General features: G+C 45.1%; 11 protein-coding genes across 11 annotated transcripts; 7 read left to right on the plus strand and 4 right to left on the minus strand.

The window, feature by feature from the left end:
* Window positions 1-178: 178 nt before the first annotated feature.
* On the plus strand, window positions 179-1,678 carry PRI1 (DNA primase subunit PRI1). Its single transcript, XM_020214125.1, has one exon. It carries the CDS (start codon window positions 255-257, stop codon window positions 1,644-1,646), a length of 1,392 nt encoding a protein of 463 aa, XP_020073373.1. The 5' UTR covers window positions 179-254; the 3' UTR covers window positions 1,647-1,678.
* Window positions 1,559-4,066, minus strand: EGH1 (hydrolase). The gene has a single exon (XM_020214126.1). It carries the CDS (start codon window positions 3,980-3,982, stop codon window positions 1,727-1,729), a length of 2,256 nt encoding a protein of 751 aa, XP_020073374.1. The 5' UTR covers window positions 3,983-4,066; the 3' UTR covers window positions 1,559-1,726.
* Window positions 4,067-4,354: 288 nt separating this feature from the next.
* Window positions 4,355-5,617, plus strand: SQT1 (Sqt1p; the record flags this gene model as incomplete). Its single annotated transcript, XM_020212362.1, has 1 exon — window positions 4,355-5,617. The coding sequence occupies one exon, from the start codon at window positions 4,355-4,357 to the stop codon at window positions 5,615-5,617; it is 1,263 nt and encodes a 420-aa protein (XP_020073375.1).
* A 319-nt stretch (window positions 5,618-5,936) lies between these two features.
* On the plus strand, window positions 5,937-8,843 carry PFK1 (6-phosphofructokinase subunit alpha; the record flags this gene model as incomplete). The annotated part of the gene is made up of 1 exon (XM_020212437.1): window positions 5,937-8,843. One exon carries the CDS (start codon window positions 5,937-5,939, stop codon window positions 8,841-8,843), a length of 2,907 nt encoding a protein of 968 aa, XP_020073376.1.
* Window positions 8,844-8,958: 115 nt separating this feature from the next.
* On the plus strand, window positions 8,959-12,255 carry HRQ1 (ATP-dependent 3'-5' DNA helicase). Its single transcript, XM_020212076.1, has one exon. The coding sequence runs from the start codon at window positions 9,050-9,052 to the stop codon at window positions 12,239-12,241; it is 3,192 nt and encodes a 1,063-aa protein (XP_020073377.1). The 5' UTR covers window positions 8,959-9,049; the 3' UTR covers window positions 12,242-12,255.
* Window positions 12,256-12,269: 14 nt separating this feature from the next.
* Window positions 12,270-14,387, minus strand: APL1 (Apl1p; the record flags this gene model as incomplete). The annotated part of the gene is made up of 2 exons (XM_020216151.1): window positions 12,270-14,291; window positions 14,361-14,387. The coding sequence occupies 2 exons, from the start codon at window positions 14,385-14,387 to the stop codon at window positions 12,270-12,272; spliced, it is 2,049 nt and encodes a 682-aa protein (XP_020073378.1).
* A 289-nt stretch (window positions 14,388-14,676) lies between these two features.
* Window positions 14,677-15,477, plus strand: CYBJADRAFT_165639 (uncharacterized protein). Its single transcript, XM_020214127.1, has one exon. The coding sequence runs from the start codon at window positions 14,728-14,730 to the stop codon at window positions 15,394-15,396; it is 669 nt and encodes a 222-aa protein (XP_020073379.1). The 5' UTR covers window positions 14,677-14,727; the 3' UTR covers window positions 15,397-15,477.
* Window positions 15,478-15,499: 22 nt separating this feature from the next.
* CYBJADRAFT_146312 (uncharacterized protein) lies at window positions 15,500-17,428 on the minus strand (the record flags this gene model as incomplete). Its single annotated transcript, XM_020213260.1, has 1 exon — window positions 15,500-17,428. The coding sequence occupies one exon, from the start codon at window positions 17,426-17,428 to the stop codon at window positions 15,500-15,502; it is 1,929 nt and encodes a 642-aa protein (XP_020073380.1).
* Window positions 17,429-22,453: 5,025 nt separating this feature from the next.
* Window positions 22,454-23,518, plus strand: CYBJADRAFT_121764 (serine/threonine-protein phosphatase; the record flags this gene model as incomplete). Its single annotated transcript, XM_020212377.1, has 1 exon — window positions 22,454-23,518. One exon carries the CDS (start codon window positions 22,454-22,456, stop codon window positions 23,516-23,518), a length of 1,065 nt encoding a protein of 354 aa, XP_020073381.1.
* A 320-nt stretch (window positions 23,519-23,838) lies between these two features.
* On the minus strand, window positions 23,839-24,366 carry CYBJADRAFT_170792 (2-oxo-4-hydroxy-4-carboxy-5-ureidoimidazoline decarboxylase; the record flags this gene model as incomplete). Its single annotated transcript, XM_020216152.1, has 1 exon — window positions 23,839-24,366. One exon carries the CDS (start codon window positions 24,364-24,366, stop codon window positions 23,839-23,841), a length of 528 nt encoding a protein of 175 aa, XP_020073382.1.
* Window positions 24,367-24,946: 580 nt separating this feature from the next.
* Window positions 24,947-25,537, plus strand: RDI1 (Rdi1p; the record flags this gene model as incomplete). The annotated part of the gene is made up of 1 exon (XM_020212375.1): window positions 24,947-25,537. One exon carries the CDS (start codon window positions 24,947-24,949, stop codon window positions 25,535-25,537), a length of 591 nt encoding a protein of 196 aa, XP_020073383.1.
* Window positions 25,538-26,153: the final 616 nt, after the last annotated feature.

A 26,153-nucleotide genomic window follows, 5' to 3' on the forward strand; every position in this document is an offset into this window, starting at 1 on the left:
GTCTTCGACTTTTGCCTCCAGGGAAGCCTTCGCGGTGAATGCGATGTCTGGGTGTTTGGGTGTATGGATGTTTGGGTGTCTGGATGTTTATCTTGAGTGCTCTGAAAGTCTAAACGTACGCGACGCGTCGCGTCGCTTTCTGTTTCTAACGATTCTTCGTGTTTTTGTTGGTTCTACGGTCCTTGTGGGAGTGAAAGCTCTTGTTTCTAAGTCCAGAGAAGGTGATTTGACACGATCATTGCACACATAGAAAAATGCCAACCATTGCTTCTGAAATGACGACGGATAACCTTGAATCGTCGTCGATGGCCTCTTCGCCTGTTAACCCAAACGTATCATCGAGAAACAGGCCGCCTTCATCGCCTTTGAAACAGATTCCATCAGACTCTTTGGGTCCTGCTTCTGACTCCCTAGACTCCAGCAACAAGAAGATCTCTGCAGATGATATGGCATTCTATTACGAAAGACTACTACCCTTCAGGTACGTCTTCCAGTGGTTGAATCACTCCCCAAAACCCCAAAAGGATTTTACAATGAGGGAATTTGCGTATGAACACAGGTCTGGTGCCTATCAACGTTATAACTCTTTTGAAAGTCCGGAAGATTTCAAGTCTTCTGTTGTCAGGGTGAATCCTACCAGATTTGAAGTTGGTGCCGTTTATGCAGTCAATCCAAGTGAAAGAAAGACATTGCCAAAGAGTGCAATGAAGCCTTTGGAAAAGGAGCTGGTTTTCGATATCGACTTGACCGATTATGATGAAATCCGTACATGTTGCTCCAAGACTCAGATCTGTACCAAATGCTGGAAGTTTATTACTGCTGCTACAAAGGTGTTGGATGTTGCCTTGAGAGAGGACTTTGGCTTCGAGCACATGATCTGGGTCTTCTCCGGAAGACGTGGTGCTCATTGCTGGGTCAGTGACAAGAGAGCCAGATCATTAGACGAATCGAAAAGAAGAGCTATCGTGGAATACCTAGATATTTTGAAAAACAAAGGCACGAAGAGATTGAACTTGCGTCGTCCTTTGCATCCACATATTCAACGTTCCTTGGACATTTTGAAGCCTGATTTCCTAACAATCATCCAGGAACAGGATCCATGGCGTGACGACGAAGTGGCAATTCAAGATCTTCTCTCAAAGATCCCAAACAGCTCAATCACTGATGCTTTGAAGAAGGAGTGGACAACAAAGCCACACAGATCGAGTCTTGACAAGTTCCAAGACATCTCGTCAATGGCACAACGTCTCCCTAAGGCCAATGACAAAAAAATGGTTATCGAGGCTGAAGAAGATATCATTTTGGAAGTTGTATACCCACGTTTGGATGTTGAAGTCTCCCGTCAGATGATCCACTTGCTAAAGTCGCCGTTCTGTATCCACCCTGGAACAGGTAACGTATGTGTTCCATTTGATGCCAATAAAGAATTTAATCCAATGACATCTCCAAATCTTCGTCAGATACAAGGTGAGCTTTTGAAGTATGATGAGGAACACCGTGGTGACGACAAGAAGGTTGCTAATTGGGACAAGACAAGTCTTAAGCCTTACACTGATCTTTTCACAGCATTTGTTAAAAGGTTATTGGCTTCAGAAGTTACTGGTAAGCGTGAACGTGATGAGCAAGAACCAGATCTTGAGTTTTAAACTGTGTGTACTATTACTATAAACCAGAAAACAGACAAAATTGTAGAAAATTTAACCAATGTCATGTTATTTCGCACGCCTCAGGAACATATAGATGAGAAGAATGATGTGAAGAAGTTAGTCGGCTGCTGCTGCTGTTGTGATCCAAATGCCTTCACAACCAGGGTCTGTTCACCCGGCTCATGAAGCCACTCGAGGACAAGCCCGTCATCGGAAAATTCGTATGATCCTGAACTGATTTCAACAGATGAGTCTACACCGAAATGCCAGTCCGGGAAGAATATCTTTGTTGGCACCGACATGTCTTCGCTACCAGCCAGCTTGATGCGATATGTCAAGTTCTTCAAATCGAATACTGCTTCAATGAAATCACCGTTTATCCCCAATGGGTAAGGTCTAATGATTGAGTCTATTGCACGAAGACCCAGATGAGCCTTATCATCTGTTGTCCTCGAAGGTGTGTCAGTCTTGCATCTCTGTCTGTTCGACGTGCTAGACGATTCTATGACAGTCTCCGTATCACTGCTGTCTAGTCCAATTGACTTCTGAGAGTATTGTCGCTTGGTCAAGGCAGAGTCCCACCCTCTTGATCCAGGGAGAGTTGAGTCATCCAGGTCATCATCGATAGACCAAAAGGAGAAATCCTCACAGTTGAAACGATCACCCCATTTATGACAATTCTCAGAGGCATAACACCACCAGGTATGAGAGAGGTTAGAGCCTTCGAGTGCATAGCCCAGAGCATCCAATGCTGAAGTCTGTGAAGAAAAATCGTCATCGTCGTATGCACGCTTGTTATCCATGTCAAAAGGCATTCCAATTTCTGAGAAAAGAACAGGGATCGTTCCCAGGTACTCTTCACCTTCTTCCTTCATGGTTGCCAATTGTTTCCTGAAACTGTTTCTTATGTTCTTCTCACCAAAAACGATTCCAAAGACAGGGTTAGAGTATTTCTTTCTCATGATGCCGTGGGTATCGACGTTATACTTGGTGTTCCATGACTTGAACATGAGCGACATTCCATCGTAGTAATGAGGACAGTACACTGTCTTGTCGTCTATTAGATCAGTGCCAATGAGCCTTGGAGGTAGTTGCAACACAGGTGGCTCCAGAAATATGAAGGCATTTGGCATAACAGCTCTCACAGCCTCTCTGTATTGGGCAAAGTGATCAACAAAGAAGTTGTTAATGAAATACTCCTCATCCACAGTAGCACCCGACAATGGGTGTATGGCAAAGTAGTCGTTAATAAGAGGCTTCTCTTCGTTGGAGTCCCAAACACCATGCCATTCCCAAATACACTTGCCCAATATCCAACTCGGATCCCTTTCAAACCCGTAGTGGGAATCACGAGATTCAGAAGGCTGTAACCAAGCAGTTACCCCCTCTGGATCGATGAACCGGGACCCTGTCTTCTTTGGCCCGAACACAGATATCTTATACTCATCAACTTCGGTAGGTATGCCCATGCCCAGCTTGAGCATCTGCATTACAGTCGGCGTAGTACTGATCTTCAAATTCTGTGATTCTGGGAGTTCATTGATATCTGTGATCCCCATGAAGCCAGCATTGGGTTCATTCATCGTCTCAACACCGATGAGAGTGGTTTCCAGAACCTCTGGTGCCTGTTTTCTGATCTGTGTAAGCAGATATGAGACGGCGTTGATGAAGTGTGACTGGAGGTAATCCTGAATATTGACACCATTCAGCACACATCTCGGTGCAAACGTCCGTCCTGCAAAGAAAAGCGTGAACATTGTCGATGTGGCCAGCCTGTGGTAGTTTGTAGTCCACAGCATCTTTGGATAAGCATCAGGATCATGAGGGAAGAAGTTCTGCACCACAGCGGCCTCTGTCTTCTCAAAGCACTTGGGGTCTAATCCTGCAGCGTATAGAGTCCACATTGGAGCACCATCGCCCCCACAGAATCTGTTCCAAACATCTTGATGAGGATCCAAATACACGTATAGTCCTCCTTCCTGGGCTATGATCTTCAAGAGCTGGATGGTGTAGTCTACGAATTCGTCGTCGTACTTTCCCGGACCTTCATGCTCCAGAGCTTCCCACGTAAACAGATAACGGATAACGTTATAACCAAGTCTCTTGATCCTGCGTAGATGTCCTAGCGCATCCTCTAGTGGGAACGGTCTTCCGACAAAGGAGACCGAATCTCCTTCGAAGAACAGCGCATCAGGGCCATCCGCTGGGATGTGAGACGTCATATTGGGTGATTTGGGATACTTGCTCCCTCCATCCACATTAATACCCTTCAGTTGCACTGTTCTTCCTTGCTCATCGATGAAATCAGCTCCCCTTATCGATAGTGAGGCCACCATTTTGATGGAGTACAGTGTGTTTGTAGCGATTGTGACGAACCGAAGAAGTTCCACTCGCCTATTTTAACTGGGGATCAATGGCTTTGGAACCACTCTCCTTATCGTGAGAGTATTAACTAAGGGTCGGTCGTTTGTAGGCGCAGAGCGACGGGTAGGCGATCCCGATTGCCGAGGTGGTGTAGGGATGTTTTTTTCTCCTGGCGCTACGGCGGCCTCGGAATTTGGAGCCACATCTCATCGCCCTCGGATTTTAAAAAATTTTCCCTACCTTGTTGCTTTCTACGTGTGGTTCTAAAGAGGCTGTAAAGCTTTCATAACTGGCCAACTACTACATTGGCAGGCCTTTTGCATCATTTGAACACGTGTTTCAAGATGGCTGAAGTACCAGAAGATCAAGAGCAAGAGTTCGTTCAAGTGAACGAGGTACAAGAGGTTCTGGAAGAGACTGCTGAGCCTGAACCAATCAGTGATGATGATGAGGAACAACTTGGAGATCAACAGGCCGAGCCAATGGAAGAAGATGGGGATGATGAGGACAAGATCGAGATTGATATGGCTAATAACTCATGGACGTACTTTGACAAGCACGAGGACTCTGTTTTCACTGTTTTAACACACCCAAAATTGCCGCTTGTTGCTACAGGTGGTGGTGATAACACTGTTTACATGTGGACTTCTCATTCACAGCCGCCAAAGTTTGCACAGCAGATTAAAGGCCACAAGGAGTCTGTCATCACTGGTGGATTCACAGGTGATGGAGAATTCCTTATCACGGGTGATATGGCGGGGAAGATTCTCATCCATCAGTCCACAAAGGGTGGTCAAGTTTGGAAGCTGTATGGCGAGCTGGACGAGGTTGAAGAGGTTGTTTGGATCACAGTGCATCCATCGCAGCCTATATTTGCATTTGGTGCTGCAGATGGATCCGTCTGGGTCTATCAATTGACCCCAACTTTGGAGCAAATCATGAGTGGGTTCTCGCATCAAGCAGAGTGTACTGCTGGTGTGTTTGTCAACACCGATGACCTCGACTCCCTGACGCTTGTCACCGCTTCAACAGATGGATCCATAGTCGGTTGGAACGCATACACGTCCACTCCTTACTTCAAGCTGAGCGAAACCGACTTCAAGGGACAGAAATTACCCTGGATCACGGCATCTCTACAACCCCGTTCACACATCCTTGCTGTTGGCTCCAACGAAGGCACGCTCGCCGTTGTAAACGTCGCCAGCGGCACGCTCCTCAGTGCTTTCAGAGTCATCGAACTCAAGGAAGACCAGGACGAGCTGGACGGGTCCGTCGAGTCCATCACCTGGAGCGACACCCTGCCTCTCATGGCCATCGGACTGGTGTCCGGCTCGCTCATCCTCTTCGACACAAAGACGTGGAGAGAAAGACACAGCATCCAGCTCGACGACGCCATCACCAAGGTGTACTTCATACCACACACCCCGTTCCTCGTCGGCTCCTCCATGAATGGCAAGATCTACAAGTGGGACGCCCGTACAGGGGAGGAGCTGTTTGTCGGCGTCGGACACAACATGGGCATCCTCGACTTTGCCGTCGTCGACCACGCCAACAAGCTCATCACCGCAGGTGACGAAGGTGTCAGTCTCGTGTTCCAAACCCACTGACCGCGTATACCCTCAAACTAATGCTTACCGCCCATGCCCAATAACATGTACTTCTCTGTAGACCGTAGCACAGCTCGCAGTAAAGTGGCTCAACACATGTGGTGTCGGGATGTTGTTGACACCGTGTGATGCAGCGGTACATTTTTCCCGCTGCTGCGCACCAGGGGAGGGAATGGGATGGCTCGATGGCATCATGGAATATAAATTTTGGCCTTGAGCAGCTAACCTGTTTTCCCCTGAAGCGTTTCCCAGGCCTTTTCCAGGGTGTTGTACAATCAATTGAAGAAAGAAAGGCATACAAGTAGATTACATTGGCACAATGACAGTCACAGGAGTTGCCTACACGTCGCTTGCTACTGGAGACAGCAGCAAGTACACAGAGACGGTACAGTACTACCGCAAGCTAGGGTTCACGCTTATCAGAAGCTTTGACAGAAACATTTCGCAGCTGAGTTCGTCGAAAGGTGTTGCGCACGACTCGCTGAAGGAGACATGGCTGGAGTCCTTCAAGCTGGGCCAGTTCCAAGGTGTGAACAGGGTGCCCTTGCAAGAGAGCAACAGCATTCAGAGTGAGGGTGTTGTCGTGAAGATCAGGCTGACAACTGCTGACGTTGTCGTTGCAACAGGTGACGGCGCGTCGGTGCACCTGGGGTTCTTCACAACAAATTTGGAGAAGGTGTCCAGTGTGCTGGGAGCTGCGATTGAGGATGGTCAGGTAGTCTCCCACGATCCCCTGGGCAATAGCCTGACCTTTGTGACGTTCCCGAACCCGCTTACCGGTACGATCACGGGAGATTACTTCCATGAGCAGCCTCTGCCTAAGAGCGTTGATATCGAGGACCTGGCGGCTCCAACGCAGAAGAAGAAGAAGAAGATCGCCGTGATGACGTCCGGTGGTGATTCCCAGGGTATGAACGCCGTGGTGCGTGCTGTGGTGCGTGCTGGTATCTTTTACGGTTGCGACGTGTTTGCAGTTTATGAGGGCTACACCGGCTTGGTGAAAGGTGGTGATCTGTTGAAGAAGATGGAGTGGGACGACGTTCGTGGCTGGCTGGCTCTCGGTGGTACGCTGATCGGTACTGCTCGTTGTGCGGAATTCCGTGAAAGATGGGGTCGTGTTGCCGGTGCAAAGAACATGATTGACAATGGTATCGATTCTCTCATCGTGTGCGGTGGTGATGGTTCATTAACAGGTGCGGACTTGTTCAGAGCTGAATGGCCATCTCTGTTGGATGAGCTGGTTGAAACCAAACAGATCACGAAGGAAAAGGCTGACTTGCACAGACATTTAACCATTGTTGGACTGGTGGGTTCAATTGACAACGACATGTCGGGAACCGACACGACCATCGGTGCTGCGTCTTCTTTGGAACGTATCACCGAAATGGTGGATTACATCGATGCCACTGCCACTTCCCATTCCCGTGCTTTCGTCGTGGAGGTTATGGGTAGACACTGCGGTTGGTTGGCTTTGAACGCTGGTATCACCACCGGTGCTGATTATATCTTTGTTCCTGAAAGAGCTGCAGACTCAAAGACCTGGAGAGAGGAGCTGAAGGAAGTTTGTGCTCGTCATAGAGCGAAAGGAAGACGTACCACTACAGTCATTGTCGCTGAAGGTGCGTTGGACTCAGAGCTGAATCCAGTCACGCCAGAAGACGTTAAAGACGTTCTTGTCGATCTGGGACTTGACACCAGAATCACCACTTTGGGACACGTCCAGCGTGGTGGTACGGCCGTTGCATATGATAGATTGCTCGCAACGATGCAAGGTGTCGAAGCAGTGAAGGCTGTGTTGGATCTTACGCCTTCAGACCCATCTCCTCTCATCGGTATCTTGGAGAACAAGATCATCCGTACTCCCTTGGTTGAGGCAGTTAAACAAACAAAGAAAGTTGCTTCTGCCATTGAAGCTAGAGATTTCGACACCGCTATCAATCTTCGTTCAAACGACTTTTTGGAGTCATATTCAAACTTCTTGTCTTTGTCCCAGGGTGATGATGGTAAGCAAATCCTACCTGAGGACAAGCGTTTGAACATTGCTATTGTCCATGTTGGTGCATCTTCTGCGGGTTTGAATGCTGCGACAAGGGCTGCCACTCTGTACTGTTTATCTCGTGGACACACACCATATGCCATTCAAAACGGTTTCAGTGGATTGATTCGCCATGGCTCTGTTGAAAAGCTGAGCTGGGGAGATGTTGCTCACTGGCACAACACTGGTGCATCCGATATCGGTACGAACCGTACTTTACCATCTATGGATATTGGTGCCGTTGCATTCTACTTCCAGAAGTATCACTTTGATGGGTTGATCATCATTGGTGGCTTTGAAGGTTTCACTTCCTTGCACGAATTGTCCGAAGCCAGAAAGGAATTCCCAGTCTTTAACATCCCTATGACCCTGATTCCAGCTACCGTTTCAAACAACGTTCCAGGTACTGAATATTCACTTGGTTGTGATACCTGTCTGAACTCTTTGGTTGGATACTGTGATGCCGTGAAGCAATCTGCGTCTTCGTCTAGAAGACGTGTGTTTGTTGTGGAAGTCCAAGGTGGTCATTCTGGTTACATTGCATCCTACATTGGACTGGTTACAGGTGCTGTTGCAGTGTACTTGCCAGAGAAGAAGATCACGTTGAGAACCATCCAAGAGGACATTTCACTTTTGAAGGAGAACTTCACCGTTGATCAAGGCCTGAACCGTACTGGTAAGCTGTTGATTCGTAACGAAACAGCTTCAGATATCTTCACAACCAGCTTGATTGCCGATATCATTGGTGAATCATCCAAGAAGTTCGAAACCAGAACCGCAGTTCCTGGTCACGTCCAACAAGGTGGTGCACCATCTTCTCAAGACAGAGTCAACGCCTCAAGATTCGCCATCAAGTGTTGTAAATTCATCGAAGAGTGGAACGAGCGTATCAACAGTGTTGACTTGGAAGGATCTGACAAGTACCTCAGATTTAAGTACGTGGATGGACGTAAGGTCTCCACTGTTGGTGACAACACGCCGTCCGCTGCTGTCATCGGTGTGAAGGGATCCGAGCTCAAGTTCACATCCATTGAAGAGCTTTGGGAGCACGAAGCCGACGTCAAGCTGAGAAAGTCCTTGAACGTGCACTGGGAGGAGATAAACGAGGTTAGCGATGTGCTGAGTGGCCGTCTGATCTTGAGAAACCGTATATTAGCTGAGAAGGAAGAACAGTCCCATGCTCAGGTGTGAACATTCCGTACCATAAACCAATTGTTTACTTTACATTATCATTATCATTTAACGAATAAAAGAAAAATGCTTTCCGTCTACTATGTATAAGTAGTGATAATTGTACTTTGTTGAAGTTGCTTCGATGGAACTAAAAGCCGGAAAAACTGTAGAGAGAAGTACCAGGCTCAACATCATTGGAGAACAGCAACCAATGCTAGTGAGCTATGGCTGAGACAAAGATAAATAAACGAGAAGACGATGATGTGAATGATCATAGGGCCAAGAAAAGGAAGGTGGATAACTTGTCCAAGGATCACTGGCCGGAATGGTTGAAAGAGTTGGAGAAGATCCACTTCAGGCTGAATTCGTACTTTACCTTCATCTCCTCAAGAAGACAGATAATACCAAAGTTTGAAACGTTGAAACAACCCGTGGAGAAGGCTATTGGTAGGGAGCTGACATTGGAAGACGGCGCCATGCTTGCTGTGCTGCTGCCAGACGATGTGCTGTTCAAATATGTTGATGAGAACCAGTTCTTGACTGAGAAGAAGGAGTTTCAATGGCAAAAGGGCCATATTCAAAAGGATCTGGATCTGTTCAAGCTGAGAGACATGGAGCTCACTGAACAGGTCCTCGTGTTTGAGTTCATAGATGGCAACTTATCAAAGACCAGGACGAAGTCGGCATTCTACACTGAAATGAAGGTGCCGAGTTATACCCCGGAGTCTATGAAGAAGCTGATACAGAAGAGAACAAACAAATTTATACAAGCTGCAAATGAGTACTTGGAATCATGCTCTGAGAAAGGTATAGAGAACTCTGAACAGCATCTGAGGGAGCTTGCGGGACCTTTGATCCCAAGAAGACGTAATTACGTTGATCCTATTGAGCAAATGGTGAACAACAGAAGGTTAGAACCAGGAGAAGAGAGACCACCGATTCCAGCGCTGATTGAAAGTCTGAAGACTACCAACTATAGAAATCAAATAGCTGGTGAGTTTGTTATTCCAGAACGAGAAGCCTGTTATGAAGTGTTGGACTTCGAAATCACAGAGAACTTGAAGGAAGCGTTGGATATTCCTTCGGGGTTTTATTCACACCAAGCAGAGGCTCTGAATGCAATCCACCAGGGAAGTAATGTGATCATCTCTACCTCAACTTCATCAGGTAAGTCGCTTATCTACCAGGTGCCTGTTCTTGACTTGCTGGAAAACGTCCCACAGACAAGTTCAATGTATATCTTCCCGACAAAGGCTTTAGCTCAGGATCAAAAGAGATCATTTCAATACTTGATGAATAAGATGAGACTCACCTCGCTCGTTGATACGTTTGACGGTGATACAGAAGCTTCAAGAAGAGCTGATATCAAGAACAACGCAAGGGTTATCTTTACGAATCCTGATATGTTACACACGAGTATATTGCCAAACCACCAGTCATGGAGGCATTTCCTCTTGAATCTCAGATTTGTCGTCATTGACGAGTTACACATCTATAAGGGACTCTTTGGATCACACGTTGCATTGGTCATGAGAAGATTGAGAAGGGTTTGTGAATTCTTAGGAAATCACAATCTTCAATTCATCTCTTGTTCTGCAACATTGAAAGATCCAGTAAAGCATATGAATGCGATCTTTGGTGTTGAAAATATCATTCATGTTGAAAAGGATGGATCTCCAACTGGTCAGAAGCACCTAGTTGTCTGGAACCCGCCTCTCATCAACTCGAAGGACTTAGCAGCAGGAAGGGAGAACTTCATCGCAGAGTCGGCAAAGATATTGGTGAAGTTGGTGTTGAATAACGTACGTACCATAGCATTTTGTTATGTTCGCCGTGTGTGTGAATTGCTCATGAAAGAAGTGAGGAACCTACTTCATGAAATGAACCAGCCTGACCTGGTGGCTCAAATAATGAGTTACAGAGGTGGTTACTCTGCTTCTGACCGTCGTAAGATTGAGCAGGAGATGTTCCATGGGAATTTGTCGGCTGTGATATCTACCAATGCCTTAGAACTGGGTATAGATATCGGTGGTCTGGATGCGGTGCTGATGTGCGGATTTCCCTTATCCTTGTCAAACTTTCATCAACAATCCGGAAGAGCAGGTAGACGTAATAAGGACTCGTTAACCCTGGTCGTTGGAAGTGATTCCCCTGTGGACCAACATTATATCAAGCATCCCGATTTGTTGACCAAGAGGGAGTTTCAAGACTTGGTATTGGACTTTGAGAACATGCTGGTCTTAGAAGGGCACTTGCAATGTGCTGCATTTGAGCTACCTATAACAGACAGTGATGCACAGTTCTTTCCAAACATGGATAAAGCACTTCCAAAACTCGAACACGATAGAGACGGCTACCACACAGCAAACAGATATCTTCCTTGGCCTTCTAAATATGTATCCATTCGAGGCATTGAAGAAGACCAATATGCCGTTGTTGATATAACAAACAACCGCAACATAGTCATTGAAGAAGTGGAGGCCTCACGAACTAGCTTTACCCTCTATGAAGGGGGAATCTTTATTCATCAGGGTTATCCATACCTTGTGAGGGAATTAAATGTTGATGAACATTACGCCAAAGTGGAAAGGGTTGATGTTGATTGGGTAACAAGTCAAAGAGATTTTACTGATGTTGATCCAAAGGAAATTGAAAGGGTGAGGTCTATAGAGAATAGCGATGTGCCTATCTACTTTGGGAAAATTGTCACAACAATCACTGTTTTTGGCTTCTACAAAGTTGACAGGCAAAAGAGAATCCTTGATGCCGTTGAAGTCCATAATCCACCAGTTGTTATCAGATCTAAAGGTTTGTGGGTAGATATACCCACCAAGGCACTGGATATACTAACGTATAAGTCATTGAATGCTGCGGGAGGTATACACGCAGCTCAGCACGCAATAATGGGTATGATGCCATTGATTATCACCAGTGGCACTGATGAGATCCACACTGAATGTAAAGCCCCTGAGAAGGAATTTGCTGAGAGACAGACCAGTCGTAAAAGGCCAGCGAGACTGATCTTTCACGATGCTAAAGGTGGTCAGTATGGGTCTGGTCTATCAATCAAAGCATTTGATCACATTCAAGAACTCTTACAGGATGCCTTGAAATGTATTGAGGAGTGTGAATGTGAATGGGGTTGTCCTGATTGTGTTGCTGCGGCATTTTGTAAGGAGAATTCATTGGTTCTATCCAAACCTGCTGCTGAAGTGATTCTGAAAGTGATTCTTGGTGTCGAATTCGACATGGATAGCATACCTGATGGGCCTGAGCCGAATATGCCTGAAATCAAAGTTGAAACTATCGTTCCGGCTGGCCTGCCTGTGAAGTTTTCATCAGATGTTCAAATTATCGATGTCAGGAAGGCTACAGCTCCATTGAGTACGATACCTAAAGAAGATGATACTGAATAGACAGAAAGTAATAACACGTCAATGTACATTAGTTGCCAAAACCTCTCACAGAGAACTTCCTTGAGAGATTTGATTTAGAAAGATTGGGCTTGGAAAGAGTCAAACGACGAGAAAGACCTTGCTTCTTCATGGATTTCACATTGACAGCTGGGACATCATAATCATCAATATGACGAGGTGGTGGTGTAGAGTGGTCACTATTCGAGCTTGCTGCTGTACTGCCTGCACGAGCTCTTGCAAAGGATGATGAACTAGGCGATATCGGTGATGCTGCAGTGACAATGGTTCTTGCCTGACTCTTCGGTAGTAGTCTGCGTTTAGCGAGACGAAATACTTGACCGACAGGTTTTAGATAAATTGATGATAATGTACCGATATTCAGTTCAAGTTCCTCTAGAATAACAGGGTCTAACTGCTCATTCTCGCCAGATATGTGTGGGATATCACCATCAACGATCTCCTTTGCGGTTCCTGGATACTTGTCCTGTGCCGATAATAACCTCCAGTAAAAGAACCCACGATATCTGACGTCTGGATGGTCAACCTCTTCAGTTGCACATCTCAAGATGTCAATCACCAACTTTTCACCCTTTTCTGGTTGTTTTATGAAGAGTTTGACACATGCTGTAAGCGACGCTAATTGGACATCATATGGGTCTTCGACAAAAGTTGAAACAAGTTCCTCCAATACTTTGCTTGCATTCTGAATGTCATTTGAATATTGCCCTACAATCCAAATCAACGCAGATCTTGCCTCAGGCTCCTCCACTTTATCAGAATACTGCAAAATGTCTTGTATGAGGGAGTCAAATGTGTCATATTTTCTCAATACGTTTTTAAACGTTATGATTGTCTCTTGAACGACATAATCAATCCCACTACTTGACAATTCCAGCATCACATCAACACATGGCTTAGCAGCAACTTCCATCTTAACGGCAAGGTTTCCCAATGCTCTGATAGCCTTTCTTGACATTTGCACATCAACGTCAGTTGCGTACTCCTCTAGCTCATGGAGCACAGCTTCCAGGTTTGATTCGTTGGCCAACAGATAAATAATCTCCAATTTGGTATCCTTGACATATATAGGATCGTTATATTCACAAAAGAAATGGGAAACCTCGAATGGAATAAGTTTGGGTTTACTCAAAGTTAGAAGGATAACGTTTCTCAAAGCAAGGAACTGGATCTCTGGAGGTCTTGAGAGAAGCGATGTCAGTGATGTTGCGATCTTCTTTGTTAGGTATTCCTCAATAATCTCGACAAAGTTTATAAGGTAGATCAACACTTTCAGTGCATTCATAACCACTGCGGAGTTCGAATGCTGAAGCATCGCAATCACCTTATCAATCAGAATCATTGAATCCTCATGCGTTTCAGGTACAAATGACATAAGAGAGTTCAGTATAAATACTTGTGACCACTCGTCTGTTCTGGGTAAGTGGTCAGCGATGCTTATAGCCTGTGATGTTGATAATTTCAATGTGAAGTCATTTCCCTTCTCTGAAATGTCGTATAATGTTTGCAGGGCAGCTGCAACCACGGAGCTATTACCGTCATCGATGAAGTGACGCACGTCATCTATGAGACCTTCGTTCAACACCAGGTTTGGGTCCTTCTCGTAGAGTCTCGCAACGGCAAACAGAGCGGTTTTGCGTATGAATGCATCCTTACTGTTCAAAGCAGCTCTAATCGGTCTCACCGCTTCTCTCAGAAACTCCTTCACTGGGATTGAGGATATGTTTCGTAATGCCAATGCCAGCACAATCGAATAGTTGGATCGAAGATCGGCCAGAATAAACGGCAAGGCCTGTAGGGCAATGTCAGGTTTAGCCAGCGCATACGCATGGAGGTAGTGGTAGCACATTCTCTTCATCTCAACGTCATCTGTCTCGAAAAGCTTCACAACTTCTGGAAATAAATTTATCATATCCAGGTTACCCATTGTAACGTTTGCGATCACCTTCTTCATCACCAGTTTCTTCTTGGAAGAAGCACTCTTCTTCTTGTCCACCTGTTGCAACTCCAGGAGTATATCATTAGCCCGTAACTGCCGGACCCCAGGTTGTTAGTAAGACGTCACAATGAGCTACTCAAACGAAGAATGGACGAATCATACTTTTGTGAAGACCTTGTGCTCGTTCATGGTGACCAAGAGATCGCTGTAACTATCGACAGATTGGTGTAATTGAAGGTAAAGATCGCATCTGTAAACAATGGAAGAAGAGCTGAGGTTACCGGCTCCCCGGCTCTTCCCACGGGATCGGAACCTGTCCCGGAAGGGAAGTCCGAGGGTGCCCTTGGTCGGAACTCGACGCCCGGTGATTGTGCAATCTTTTTTGGTGTCTGGATGTCCAGCCGAAAAGTGTTGTGACACATAAACGGGAATTTTTCCCTGCGGGATTCCTCATCTACGCCATTGCCTCCCTCTTAGCCAATCACGTCTTCGGATAACTTCCACGACATTCTACACACACAGTCTCAACATGCTATTCTCGAAGCTCACACTTGTGTCCCTTATTGCACTCTCACAGGCCAAGAATGTTGTCGATTTGAGCCAACTGCAAATAGATCTCTCCAAGAGAGAAGGACAGGAGCCTCTGTTTGAGGATCCTTCAAGTGTTGATGGTATCTATATTCCAAAAGGTGAAGAGCCTCAGAAGGGCCCTACGCTCCTAGTTTCGGGCATTAATGTTAATACAGAGATTTCTGTTTTCGCAGGGTATGTGAGGGACGACATCGACGTTGCTTCTCGCTTCAACGATGCCAAAAAGCAGACAGTTGTATTTGCCCCAACTGATAGTGGGATTGAAACCCTTCCACTAAAGCCATGGCAGTTCCCAACTACTGTGGATGAATCCAAATCGGAGGAGGAGATAAATGCCATTATACAATCAAATGTGGATGATTTCATCAAGAGCCATTTGGTTGATGGTGAAGTTCCATTCGAGGTTTTGAACTCTGAAAGATCTAATTTGGGTGCTAAGTTGATGAGTGAAAATGGTAAGGTGATCAAGTTGGTGAACGACGAAGGTGATTACTACGTCTCGTCTGGTGAGAGTAACGAATGGTTGAAAGTTCAAAAGGTGACTAATGTCGACAACGGTGCAATTTTGGTGATCGATAAGCCTTTGAGCTCGCCTTCACTCTTCTGATATAATTTATACGATGTTTTATGATGATACTTATGGGCTTTAATTTATATGATATAAACTTTTTCTTTTCCTCGGTACAAAGAACACGAAAGTAAACAGCCGATCAATCGCTCATCTCTGCGTTCTCCAGTTCATTAATCTTCCTCAATTGTGCTTCTTCCAACACCTTCTTCCAATCAGCCTTTATGACACACCAACTCTCACTTACCCCGATTAAGAAGAGCCCAAACCCAATACTAATCCACAATCCTTCCAGCTTGAAGTCCCAGTAATAGCCAAAGAGCCACGCTAATGGCACTCCAATCACATAATAAACCACCAGGTTGATGTAACTACCGATTCTTTGCATACCCTGGCCTCTAAGACAGCTTCCAGCGACGGCGTTCATCGCATCAAAGATCTCAACAACGGCAATGAGAGGGAATATGTCGACAATCATATCGACCACTTGATCATCTTTGGAGAACATGTTCGCCAATGGTCTTCTAAAGATGATAATCATCAGGCAGTTGAACACCCCAACTACCACACCTGAGTAAATGCCAATCTCTGCGCTGAGTTTTGCACAATTGATTCTTTCAGCACCAACGAAATTGGCTATTCTTGTAGATGATGCAATCCCCACGGAAAAGGGAACCATGTATAACAAAGATGCAAGTGTAGAAATGGCACTCTGGGTTGCTAAGTAAGTTGTTCCAAAATATGAGGCAAACAACGTCATGATTTCATAGGATAAACCCTCAGCTTCAAGCATAATCATCCCAGGGACTGCCAAATGCATGAGGTCTTTCCAGTGGTCCAGACTTCTCTTAGACCAGCCTCCCCAGCATTTATCACCATCGATGAACACGCAGTACAGAGTTAGCAGCACGAGCATCAACCAAAAGTTCAAAGTGACTGCTATTGGAGCACCGATGAACCCCAGTCCAATGTACTTGTTCCATACAAGCAAGTAACTGCAGAGTACATTCAAAGGTGCGCATATGAGTAAGACATATGTGCCAGCTTCAAAGATACCTTGGGCCTGAAGATATCTTTTGAAATTCTCAAATATGATATATGCTGGAGCACCTGGTAGCATAATCCTTAGGAAGACGGATGCTAAATGTACAACTTGTTCATCTGGAACCAGCAGGTTAAGCAGTGCCTCTGAATACCACCACGCAATTCCAAATGGGATGAATAGAGTCAATGACATCAACGTACATCTTTGGAAGTGTATTCCAACCCCATATAGATCACCAGCCCCAAACGCCTGTGGACAGAGCGTATCCAATGCCGTTGAAATACCTTCAAAAATGGCAAATATGATGTTTGATGTCATAGTGGCTAAGGAAACCGCAGCAAGTTCATTCTTACCAATATGGCCCACCACCAAGACACTCACAATGGCGAACACCTGTTCCAAGAAGAACGTCGTTATCAGAGGTATTGAGTACTGCAAGAGCATTGATGCTTCTGACCTTAGCGTAACTTTCTCATGGACAAAGTCCTCGTCTGTTTGCTGTACCACACTGACAGAACCAATGGACTGGAATGAATTACGCCTCTGCGTAACGTTCGCTGTTGCCCTGTTGTGCCGTATTCTGGACATGAAGTGTGCAAAGTCGTCAGATTCGTCCTGATACCCATGATACGTCTGATCTGTATCCACACCCAGTGCATCGTCGCCGTCCTCATCATCCTCATCATCCGAGTTCTGCACACTGGAGTACCTCCTCGTGTGCTCCTCCAACAGCCAATCGAGCTCGGGCTCTTGTGACCTTTCAGTGATCTGTGATGGCAGCGAAACAGTTCTACTCAAGTCGCCACCATACTCGTCTTCATCCTCCTCGGGAATCTCATCATAATCTGTTCCCAGAGAGAGAAAGCTCCTGGCTCCGGTCTTTGAGTACACAAACAACGGTGACTTGGTGCTCGGTGGGATGAATGTGAGCGATAACTTCCTATGTGAGTTACCAATACCAAACCCGTTTGTCCTTAGATTCGGGTGTAGCTGCTGTAGAGCTTTGGACAGTGCATTGGCCACCATCTCCCGTTAGCCGCTGCTAAGCAAAGTTACCTAGTGTCTCTTCCATTAGGCAGAGAGAGATGAGATGGCTTTGTTTTTCTAGGCGGAGGGGGCCAGTGAGCGCAGGCTGAATATTTTTCTGGGCGCTCGCCGCTTTGCGCTCTTTGCGGGCTCATTACCACTGCACAGCACCAGATAACAAAGCCAGTAGCGACGGCGGGAGAGGCAAGGATAGAGAGATGGATCTTGAGGATATCAAGAAGGAGATTCTACGCAGTGCTGGTGTTGACGATGAAGAAGTTGCTAACTTTGTTGTTCACTTGTTCAAGGAAAGTGGGTCTCTCAAGGCCTTCAGTGAGTCCCTTGATGAGATGGGTGCTGGGTTCCCAAGGGAGTTTGTGATGAGGCTCTTCTACCAGCTCAGACGAGCGTTCAAGCAGGAAGTGAAAGTGAAAGAAGAAGAGGATGCAGGTGTTGTTAAGAAGGAGGTAAAGAGCGAGCCCGTGGGTGCAAAATTCGACTTTTTGTCTCTGCCCAATGTTGACGTCAAGACAGAGCCCATGGACTCTCTCTGGGATGATTTCAAGCACGAGGATACACTCAAACGGGAGAAATCACCTAGAAGGTTTGAATCTGAGGATAAATTCAGGTCTCGAGACAACCATCTTGATAAAGAGCCCATTTTGAACAAGGTGTATACTGGACATGTGGTGAATATGACAAATTTCGGTGCATTTGTTAGATTGGATGGGGTATCTGGTAAGGTTGATGGACTGGTTCATATCTCCTGTATCTCGCAAACAAGAGTGGAACACCCATCAGATGTCTTGAAAAGGTCACAACAGGTTTATGTGCGCGTTGATAGTATAAGAGGCACCAAAATTGGGCTCTCTATGAAGGATGTTGATCAAATTACAGGTGATCTAATACCAGATTATCACCATGAACATGGAAGAGGGCGAAAACTGCACACTTTCACAGAGACAAAGAAGAGATTAACATCTCCTGAACGTTGGGAGCTGCGACAGTTGATTGCATCAGGCGCAATATCTGCAAAGGACTACCCAGAATTGGATGAAACCAACGACAAAGCGCAAACCGGAGAAGAATCACATCAGGATGAAGAGGAGGAGGAGATTGACGTTGAAGTTAAACAGTCAATTCCTCCATTCCTTGCAGGTTTGAACATTGAACCGAAGAAGTTAGAACCCACCAAGGTTGTGAAATTACCAGAGGGGTCTTTGAACAGAGCTGCCATGACAGGTTCTGCTTTGGCAAAGAAAAGACGAGAAAAGAAAATAGCAGAGATGAAGGAAGAACGTGAGCGCAAGTTGAAAGGAAAGGTTTCTAGTACTACGAGTACTAGTGATCCACTTGCTAATGAAACAAACATTTCAGAGGGCGATAATGTCATTGAATTTCAAAGAAGGAATAACAAGAACATGTCATTTGGTAAACGTACAAACCTTTCAATGAAAGAGCAACGTGAATCTCTTCCAGTTTTCCAGATGCGTAATCAACTGCTCAGAGCTGTACATGACAGCCAATTCATTGTCATTGTTGGTGAAACGGGTTCCGGAAAGACAACACAATTGACTCAGTACTTGTACGAAGATGGATTTGCTCAAAACGGTATCATTGGCTGTACACAACCACGTCGTGTTGCAGCTACAAGTGTGGCTAAAAGAGTTGCGGAAGAGATGGGGGTAATGTTGGGACAAGAGGTTGGTTATAACGTGAGATTCGATGAAAACACATCCTCTGCTACAAAGATTAAGTATCTCACCGACGGTATGCTACAGCGTGAAGCTCTCATGGATCCAGACATGTCAAACTACTCGGTAGTGATGTTGGATGAAGCCCATGAGAGAACTATTGCAACTGATATACTATTTGCATTGCTAAAGAAGGCCGCACGAAGAAGACCTGACTTGAAGGTTATTGTAACATCTGCAACGTTGGACTCTGAAAAGTTCTCAAGATTCTTCAATGATTGTCCGATTGTTGAAATTCCAGGTAGAACATTCCCTGTGGAAATTCTGTATACTAAACAGCCAGAGCCAGATTACTTGGCTGCTGCTTTGGATTCTGTTATTCACATACACGTTTCTGAAGCCCCTGGTGATATTTTGGTGTTCTTAACTGGTGCTGATGAGATTGAAACAAGTGCTGATGTGTTGAATGAGAAGATGAAGTCTTTGGGGTCAGATGTTGGTGAACTAATCGTTCTACCTGTTTACAGTGCCCTTCCTACAGAAATGCAGTCAAGAATATTTGAACCTACGCCACCAGGAGCGAGAAAAGTTATCCTGGCTACTAATATTGCTGAAACTTCTTTGACCATTGATGGTATCTTTTACGTGGTTGATCCAGGTTTTGCCAAGGTCAACATGTATGATCCTAAACTAGGTATTGATATGTTGACTGTGAAGCCAATTTCACAGGCGCAGGCAAACCAAAGAGCAGGAAGAGCTGGTAGAACAGGTCCGGGAAAGTGCTATAGATTGTACACAGAGCTGGCCTATAAGAATGAGATGTTGCCTAACACGATACCTGAAATTCAAAGACAAAACTTGAGTAATACCCTTTTGATGTTGAAGGCTATTGGTATTAATGATTTGATTCATTTCGATTTCATGGATCCTCCATCTACAGAATCCATCATGTTATCGCTCAACGACTTGTATTATCTTCGTGCTATTGATGACGAATCTCGAATCACTGCAATCGGTCGAAATCTTGTGAACATCCCAGCAGAGCCAAAGATCTCTAAAACTCTTATCGAATCTATCCATTATAGATGTTCCGATGAAATGATAACAATCTTCTCTATGATTACAACACCTAATATATTTTTCCGGCCAAAGGATAAAGAAGAGATGGCTGACAAGAAAAAGGCTAGGTTTCACCATCCTCATGGAGATCACCTCACTCTTCTGAATGTATACAATCACTGGGTCAACTCTGATTATTCACGTGAGTGGTGTCAAGAGAACTTCATTCAGGAGAGATCTTTGAAAAGAGCAAGAGACATTAGAAGACAACTTGTTGATATCTTCAAGAGAAATAGATATCCGATTGTTTCATGTGAGGGTAATACCAACAGTGTTAGAAGGGCCTTGTGCTCAGGGTTTTTCCGTAACGTTGCGAAAAGGGATAGACAAGAAGGTTACAAGACGTTAGAAGAAGGTACTCAGGTGTACATCCATCCTGCCAGTGGTGTTCGAAGTCAACCACAGTACGTACTATTTGATACTATCAGAAGTACCACAAAGGAGTACATGAACCACGTTACTGTTGTGGAACCCCAGTGGCTTGTTGAAGTTGCGCCAGAATTTTTCGAAGCCAATGGATCCAAGACAAAAGCCAAACGTAAAGAAGAGCGTATTGTTCCACTGTTCAACAGGTTCTCTAAGAATCAGGATGAATGGAGACTTTCACGTCCAGTCAGAGAAGACCGGGGTAGAAGACGGTACAGGGCATAGAAGCATGACAAACATCTATATGACAATCCAACTTTGATGCGTAATTTGCACTGAGCAGTTTGAGGCTGTTTGGAAGAGTTTATGGCTTGAGATTATTGAGATTTTGTTTATGTAAACGACTGACTGGAATGGTTCACCAATTTGACAGGTTCTTATTTCCTGTATCATATGAGAGTATTGGTCTGTCATCTTGAGACGATACTGATCTTGCTACAGGTGCAGTGCTTTGTATCTATGTATCAGTAATTCAACCTAGTTGAAACTACAATAACCAATTGTGAAAGCAATAACTATGACGATCTTACTACATCTATCAATTTAGTACATTAATGATAATTATTTGTATAAAAGAGAATTGTAATTATTGTTTCATGAAATGAATTAATTAAGTCGATTTTATATCACAGCTTTTAAAAATGGGGAGCTTCTTCTATAATCTTGGATTTTGCAGGCACTTACTAATTGTAGAATAATTAATAGATAATTATGGATTTATGAGCATTAAAGCCAAATTATAGAGAATTCTGGTAAAATAAAACAGATCTAATGATAGTTTGTGATTCTCCATGGATTTTCATGGTGTTATTATATTAAAAAGAACATCCATACGTGACTGACACTTCCTACCCTGCAGGTTATGCCATATTAAACCCGAACACCAACATGACATAGCAGTCATCCGAAGTTTATAGAGGTGGCTACCACATATGGATCTCACAGTTGTAATGTTGCCTGGTGCTACGAGTGTACTTGTGAGCAGATGTATTGCTGTACTGAGGTATCGCCTCTGGCCAGACACACTTCAATATTTGAAGTTGAGAGTAGCAACTGTGCCTGCAGCTATAGTTAGGGCTTGTTCTAAGACAGTGTCGTTGTTGTTATAAACCACTAATCGAATCTATTAGAGTCAGTCGAATGGTTTGAGCCATTTCCACGCTGTGGAGGGGAGGGGGACGGTGAGCACTACCATCCATGTAAAGACTCGAAGATCATCATGGGTAGTTGATAATTCCACTTCCCAATTACTTCTGTCCTTCGTTACACCATACAACCCCCTATACACAACGCATCTCTAAACGCCAACTCCTCTACAGTCATAAATCCCATATAGACGCGTATAACACTCCAGTAACACTCCAGTAACTTATCCCTAGCACAACCACTCAAAGCATCAAATAACTCCAGTATTACATAATCACTGTCCTACTTCGGTCAAATAACCAGTGCCTGTACCAATAAAATGACGTAATTGTTGACCCTCTGACGAGCGATCCCGCCCAAAAAACCCGTGCCAATCAGTGCGCCGGAGGGGGGCAACGAGACGAAAAATCACACACAGAGAGAAAATTCGGCAGCAGACGGACAAAAAGTCAGAGAGAGAAATTTCAGCTCAAACAACCACGGAGGGACGAAAAGGGAAACAAATTCGTGATAAAAAAACAACAAGCCATCGACACAGTTTTTTATGGGAGGACGTTCCAACTAACAACACAGCACAAACAAACAGAGAAAGAACGCCAACGCGCCCAACTATTCAAATAAGGCGACAAGATTATAAACCATGGATTTAGATACCGATGTTCAAATGGAGGATGCTGTGGGATTAGATACCACGCTTGAAGAAGAGGAGGAGGGAAACACCTCACAGGAGTATTCCTTCAGCAACAGGTTCACCCCTAAGGATGGGCACGCGCCTGAGCTTTCGACCTCGTCGATCGGGCAACTTGACGAGTGGATTGAACATTTGGGCAAATGCCAGCCGCTGAGTGAGGAGAACGTGAAGAAGCTGTGTCAGATGGCGATCGACGTTCTGCAATTTGAAGAGAATGTCCAGCCTGTCCAGGTGCCTGTGACGATATGTGGTGATGTGCACGGCCAGTTCCACGACCTGATGGAACTCTTCAAGATTGGCGGTCCATGTCCAGACACAAACTACCTGTTCATGGGTGATTACGTCGATAGAGGTTACTACTCTGTGGAGACTGTCAGTTATCTCGTTGCCATGAAGGTTAGATACCCAAGTAGAATCACCATCTTAAGAGGAAACCACGAGTCAAGACAGATCACACAAGTTTATGGATTTTACGACGAATGTCTGCGTAAATACGGAAGCGCAAACGTTTGGAAGCTATTCACCGATTTGTTTGACTACTTCCCAATCACCGCATTAGTTGATAACAAAATATTCTGTCTTCATGGTGGATTATCCCCAATGATTGAGACAATTGACCAAGTTCGTGAATTGAACAGAATCCAAGAGGTTCCACATGAAGGTCCAATGTGTGACTTGTTGTGGTCCGATCCAGATGACAGAGGTGGATGGGGAATCAGTCCTCGTGGTGCCGGGTTCACCTTTGGACAAGATATTAGTGAACAATTCAACCATACAAACGGCCTTTCGTTAATCGCCAGAGCACATCAACTGGTGATGGAAGGTTACTCGTGGTCCCACGAGGAGGCCGTTGTCACCATCTTCAGTGCACCAAACTATTGTTACAGATGCGGCAACCAAGCTGCCATCATGGAAGTTGACGAGCAACACAGCAGACAGTTCTTGCAATACGACCCGAGTGTGAGACCTGGTGAGCCAACAGTTACGAGAAAGACGCCTGATTACTTTTTGTGAGATGACGGAGAACACCAGAAAGAGAGTAAAACTAAATAAAAGGAATGTTGTCCCATGTCAATCAAAGGCTGTGCCTGATTGTGTGTGTGTGTGTGGTGCGTGTTGAACGAGATTACGATGTTTTCTTTCTCCCCCTTGGTTTATCTTTTGGTTTCATGAATCGCTACAGCAACAACGGGTATTCCTTTATGCTGTTTGTTCCCAATGTAATGCACTAATTCATTCGATCTACGTACTGTTTTCATTATCACATCATACTATTACTATTGTCAACACCGTAACGCTCTTACTATCACCAACATTGGGAAGCAACAAATGGCCTATAGCTTACTCAGTAGTTTGTGTGCCCTGTCCTTGGCGATGTCACACATTGCTTCAATGGCATCTCTCACTTCCAGTTCGTAATTGTTCCTTTCAATTCTCTGCTTGAAGACGCTTTTTACAGATTCTTTGTCCCTGCCGTTTACAAACAGTACGAATCTCAAGCCTGGATAAGTGCTTTCATATAGTTTGTTCAGCCGGGAGAATTCTACAACAACGCCATCATCTCCTTGTAAGTTTTCCTGTTCTTTAGCACTGTGTTCACTCAGCTCTGTGCCCCTTGGGACTCCAAGACGAGGGTGTGAGCTGATGATGTCCTTTGCCAACTCAGAATGTGGGTCCAGCTCCTGGAATCTTTTCAACGCACTGTCTATGAACTGGTCGTAGTCTTTATAGCTCTGTTCAAACAGCGGCTTGAGATAACGCACGATCGAATCGTGAGGTTCAAACAAGTTGTTTAGAACCTCACCCTTTGCCTCCTCAGAGAGCGTTCCAATGGTCGAAATGCTTGGAAGTCTATAACCCATATCCCCCATTTAGACCAAGATGTATATACACTAGTTTACACAGAGATTATCCCCGCCTGAATGGCGGATGCACATCGCCTCTTTATATACTGTTGGCAAGTCTGAAACTTCCAACCCTCGGTGTATGCCGAAGCTGATAAAGAAATCCCCCATCCACCTCTGTCTCCCACTCAACGTAGAAAAAGGGCACAGCGATTACATAATCACACGTGTTGAGTGATTACATATACAGCACCTCTGGTGTGCAATCATTACGTAATTGGATGTGCCATTATGAGCAGTGTTTCCAATTGATTTACTACGGTGCACAACCATCACCTTCGTAACGGACGCGTACGCTGTTAAGATGAGCCCATGGAGATCGTGGCGGCCCCCACCAGCGTATGCGGGAGCGCCTTTTCATTTTTCTCTGTTTTACACGAGCGTGCCCACGGCCTAATTCTGAAATTTGCAAGAGAGCCCAGTGGGACAGAAATTCCGGTGCCTGGCGAGCAAGGGCAAAAATCAAACACAAACAGAAAGGCACACAAACACAGACACAAACAGGGCCAATTTGCGAGTGTTTGATCTCCCCGGAAAGATGAGCAATTCCAACGACGATTTGGTAGTTGATGATGATAACTACAAGCCGGGCGCTAAGAAGACGCTTGACGAGTACGCCAAGCTCGATGCGGAAGATGAGTCTCTTCAAAAGTGGAAGAAGTCTCTCGGGCTGTTGGGCGGTGAGCCTTTGCCTGTAGCCGCTGGCGATGACCGTCGTGTTGTTATTCTCGAGATGACTCTGCTCGTTGACAATGAGGCTCCAGTTGTGGTTGACCTTACGGATGCGAAGACCGTGAAGGAGTTACCAAAGAAGCACTTCAAGATCAAAGAGAAGTCCATCTACAAGCTAAAGATCAAGTTCAAGGTTCAACATGAGATTGTCACCGGTATCAAGTATCTTCAGGGCATCAAGAAGGCTGGATTCACGGTCGATAAGATCCAAGACCCACTGGGATCTTACGCCCCAAACACAAAGGAAAAGCCGTTCTATGAGGTTACACTTCCGGAGACAGAGGCTCCAAGTGGTTTACTCGCAAGAGGAAGCTACAGCGCACAGTCAAAATTCGTCGATGACGATAAAAACACATACTTGGTGCTGGATTGGGGTGTAGAGATCGTCAAGAAATGAAACCAAGTCTCTCCTCTCGTCTTTGGAACGAATTATTGAAACAAAGAAAAGAACAAAAAGAAGAGGTTTAGATTGGCATTATGTGTAGTTCAGCGAGATGCCTATTAAATAGGTTGTATACCCCCCTTTCTATGGACTGTTATTGTTGCTATTCAAATTACTATTCGAATTCGCACTGGAACTTGTATACCCATTGGCATTTCTTTTCTTCTTATGGTGGCCCCTTCTCTTATAATAACCGCCTCTTTGATTATAACCACCTCTTTGAGGGTATCCTGGAGCATATCCTGGATAGTAAAGCTGCTGTCCTTGATAATACTGTACAGGCACGAATTGTTGCCATCCGGGGGAAATCAGAGGTTGTCCTCCAGAATTTATCTGTGAGGGTAATAGTGGGTCAGACTGAGATCCCAGAGGTTGTTGCTGTTGCTGCTGTGGATAGTACATCCCCATTGCACCCATCCCGGCTGCAAGTTGGTTCATATCAGGCATGTAATATCCATTCATAGTAGCACCGTACGCAAAAGGTTGTGCATTTGTAACGACAGGCGAAGTTTCAGGCGATGATTCTGTACTTGAACCTTGATCATCGGCAAAGATACGTTCACGTGCCTTT

This window comes from Cyberlindnera jadinii, assembly GCF_001661405.1.
Source record: "Cyberlindnera jadinii NRRL Y-1542 unplaced genomic scaffold CYBJAscaffold_1, whole genome shotgun sequence".
Lineage (NCBI taxonomy): Eukaryota > Fungi > Ascomycota > Saccharomycetes > Phaffomycetales > Wickerhamomycetaceae > Williopsis > Williopsis jadinii.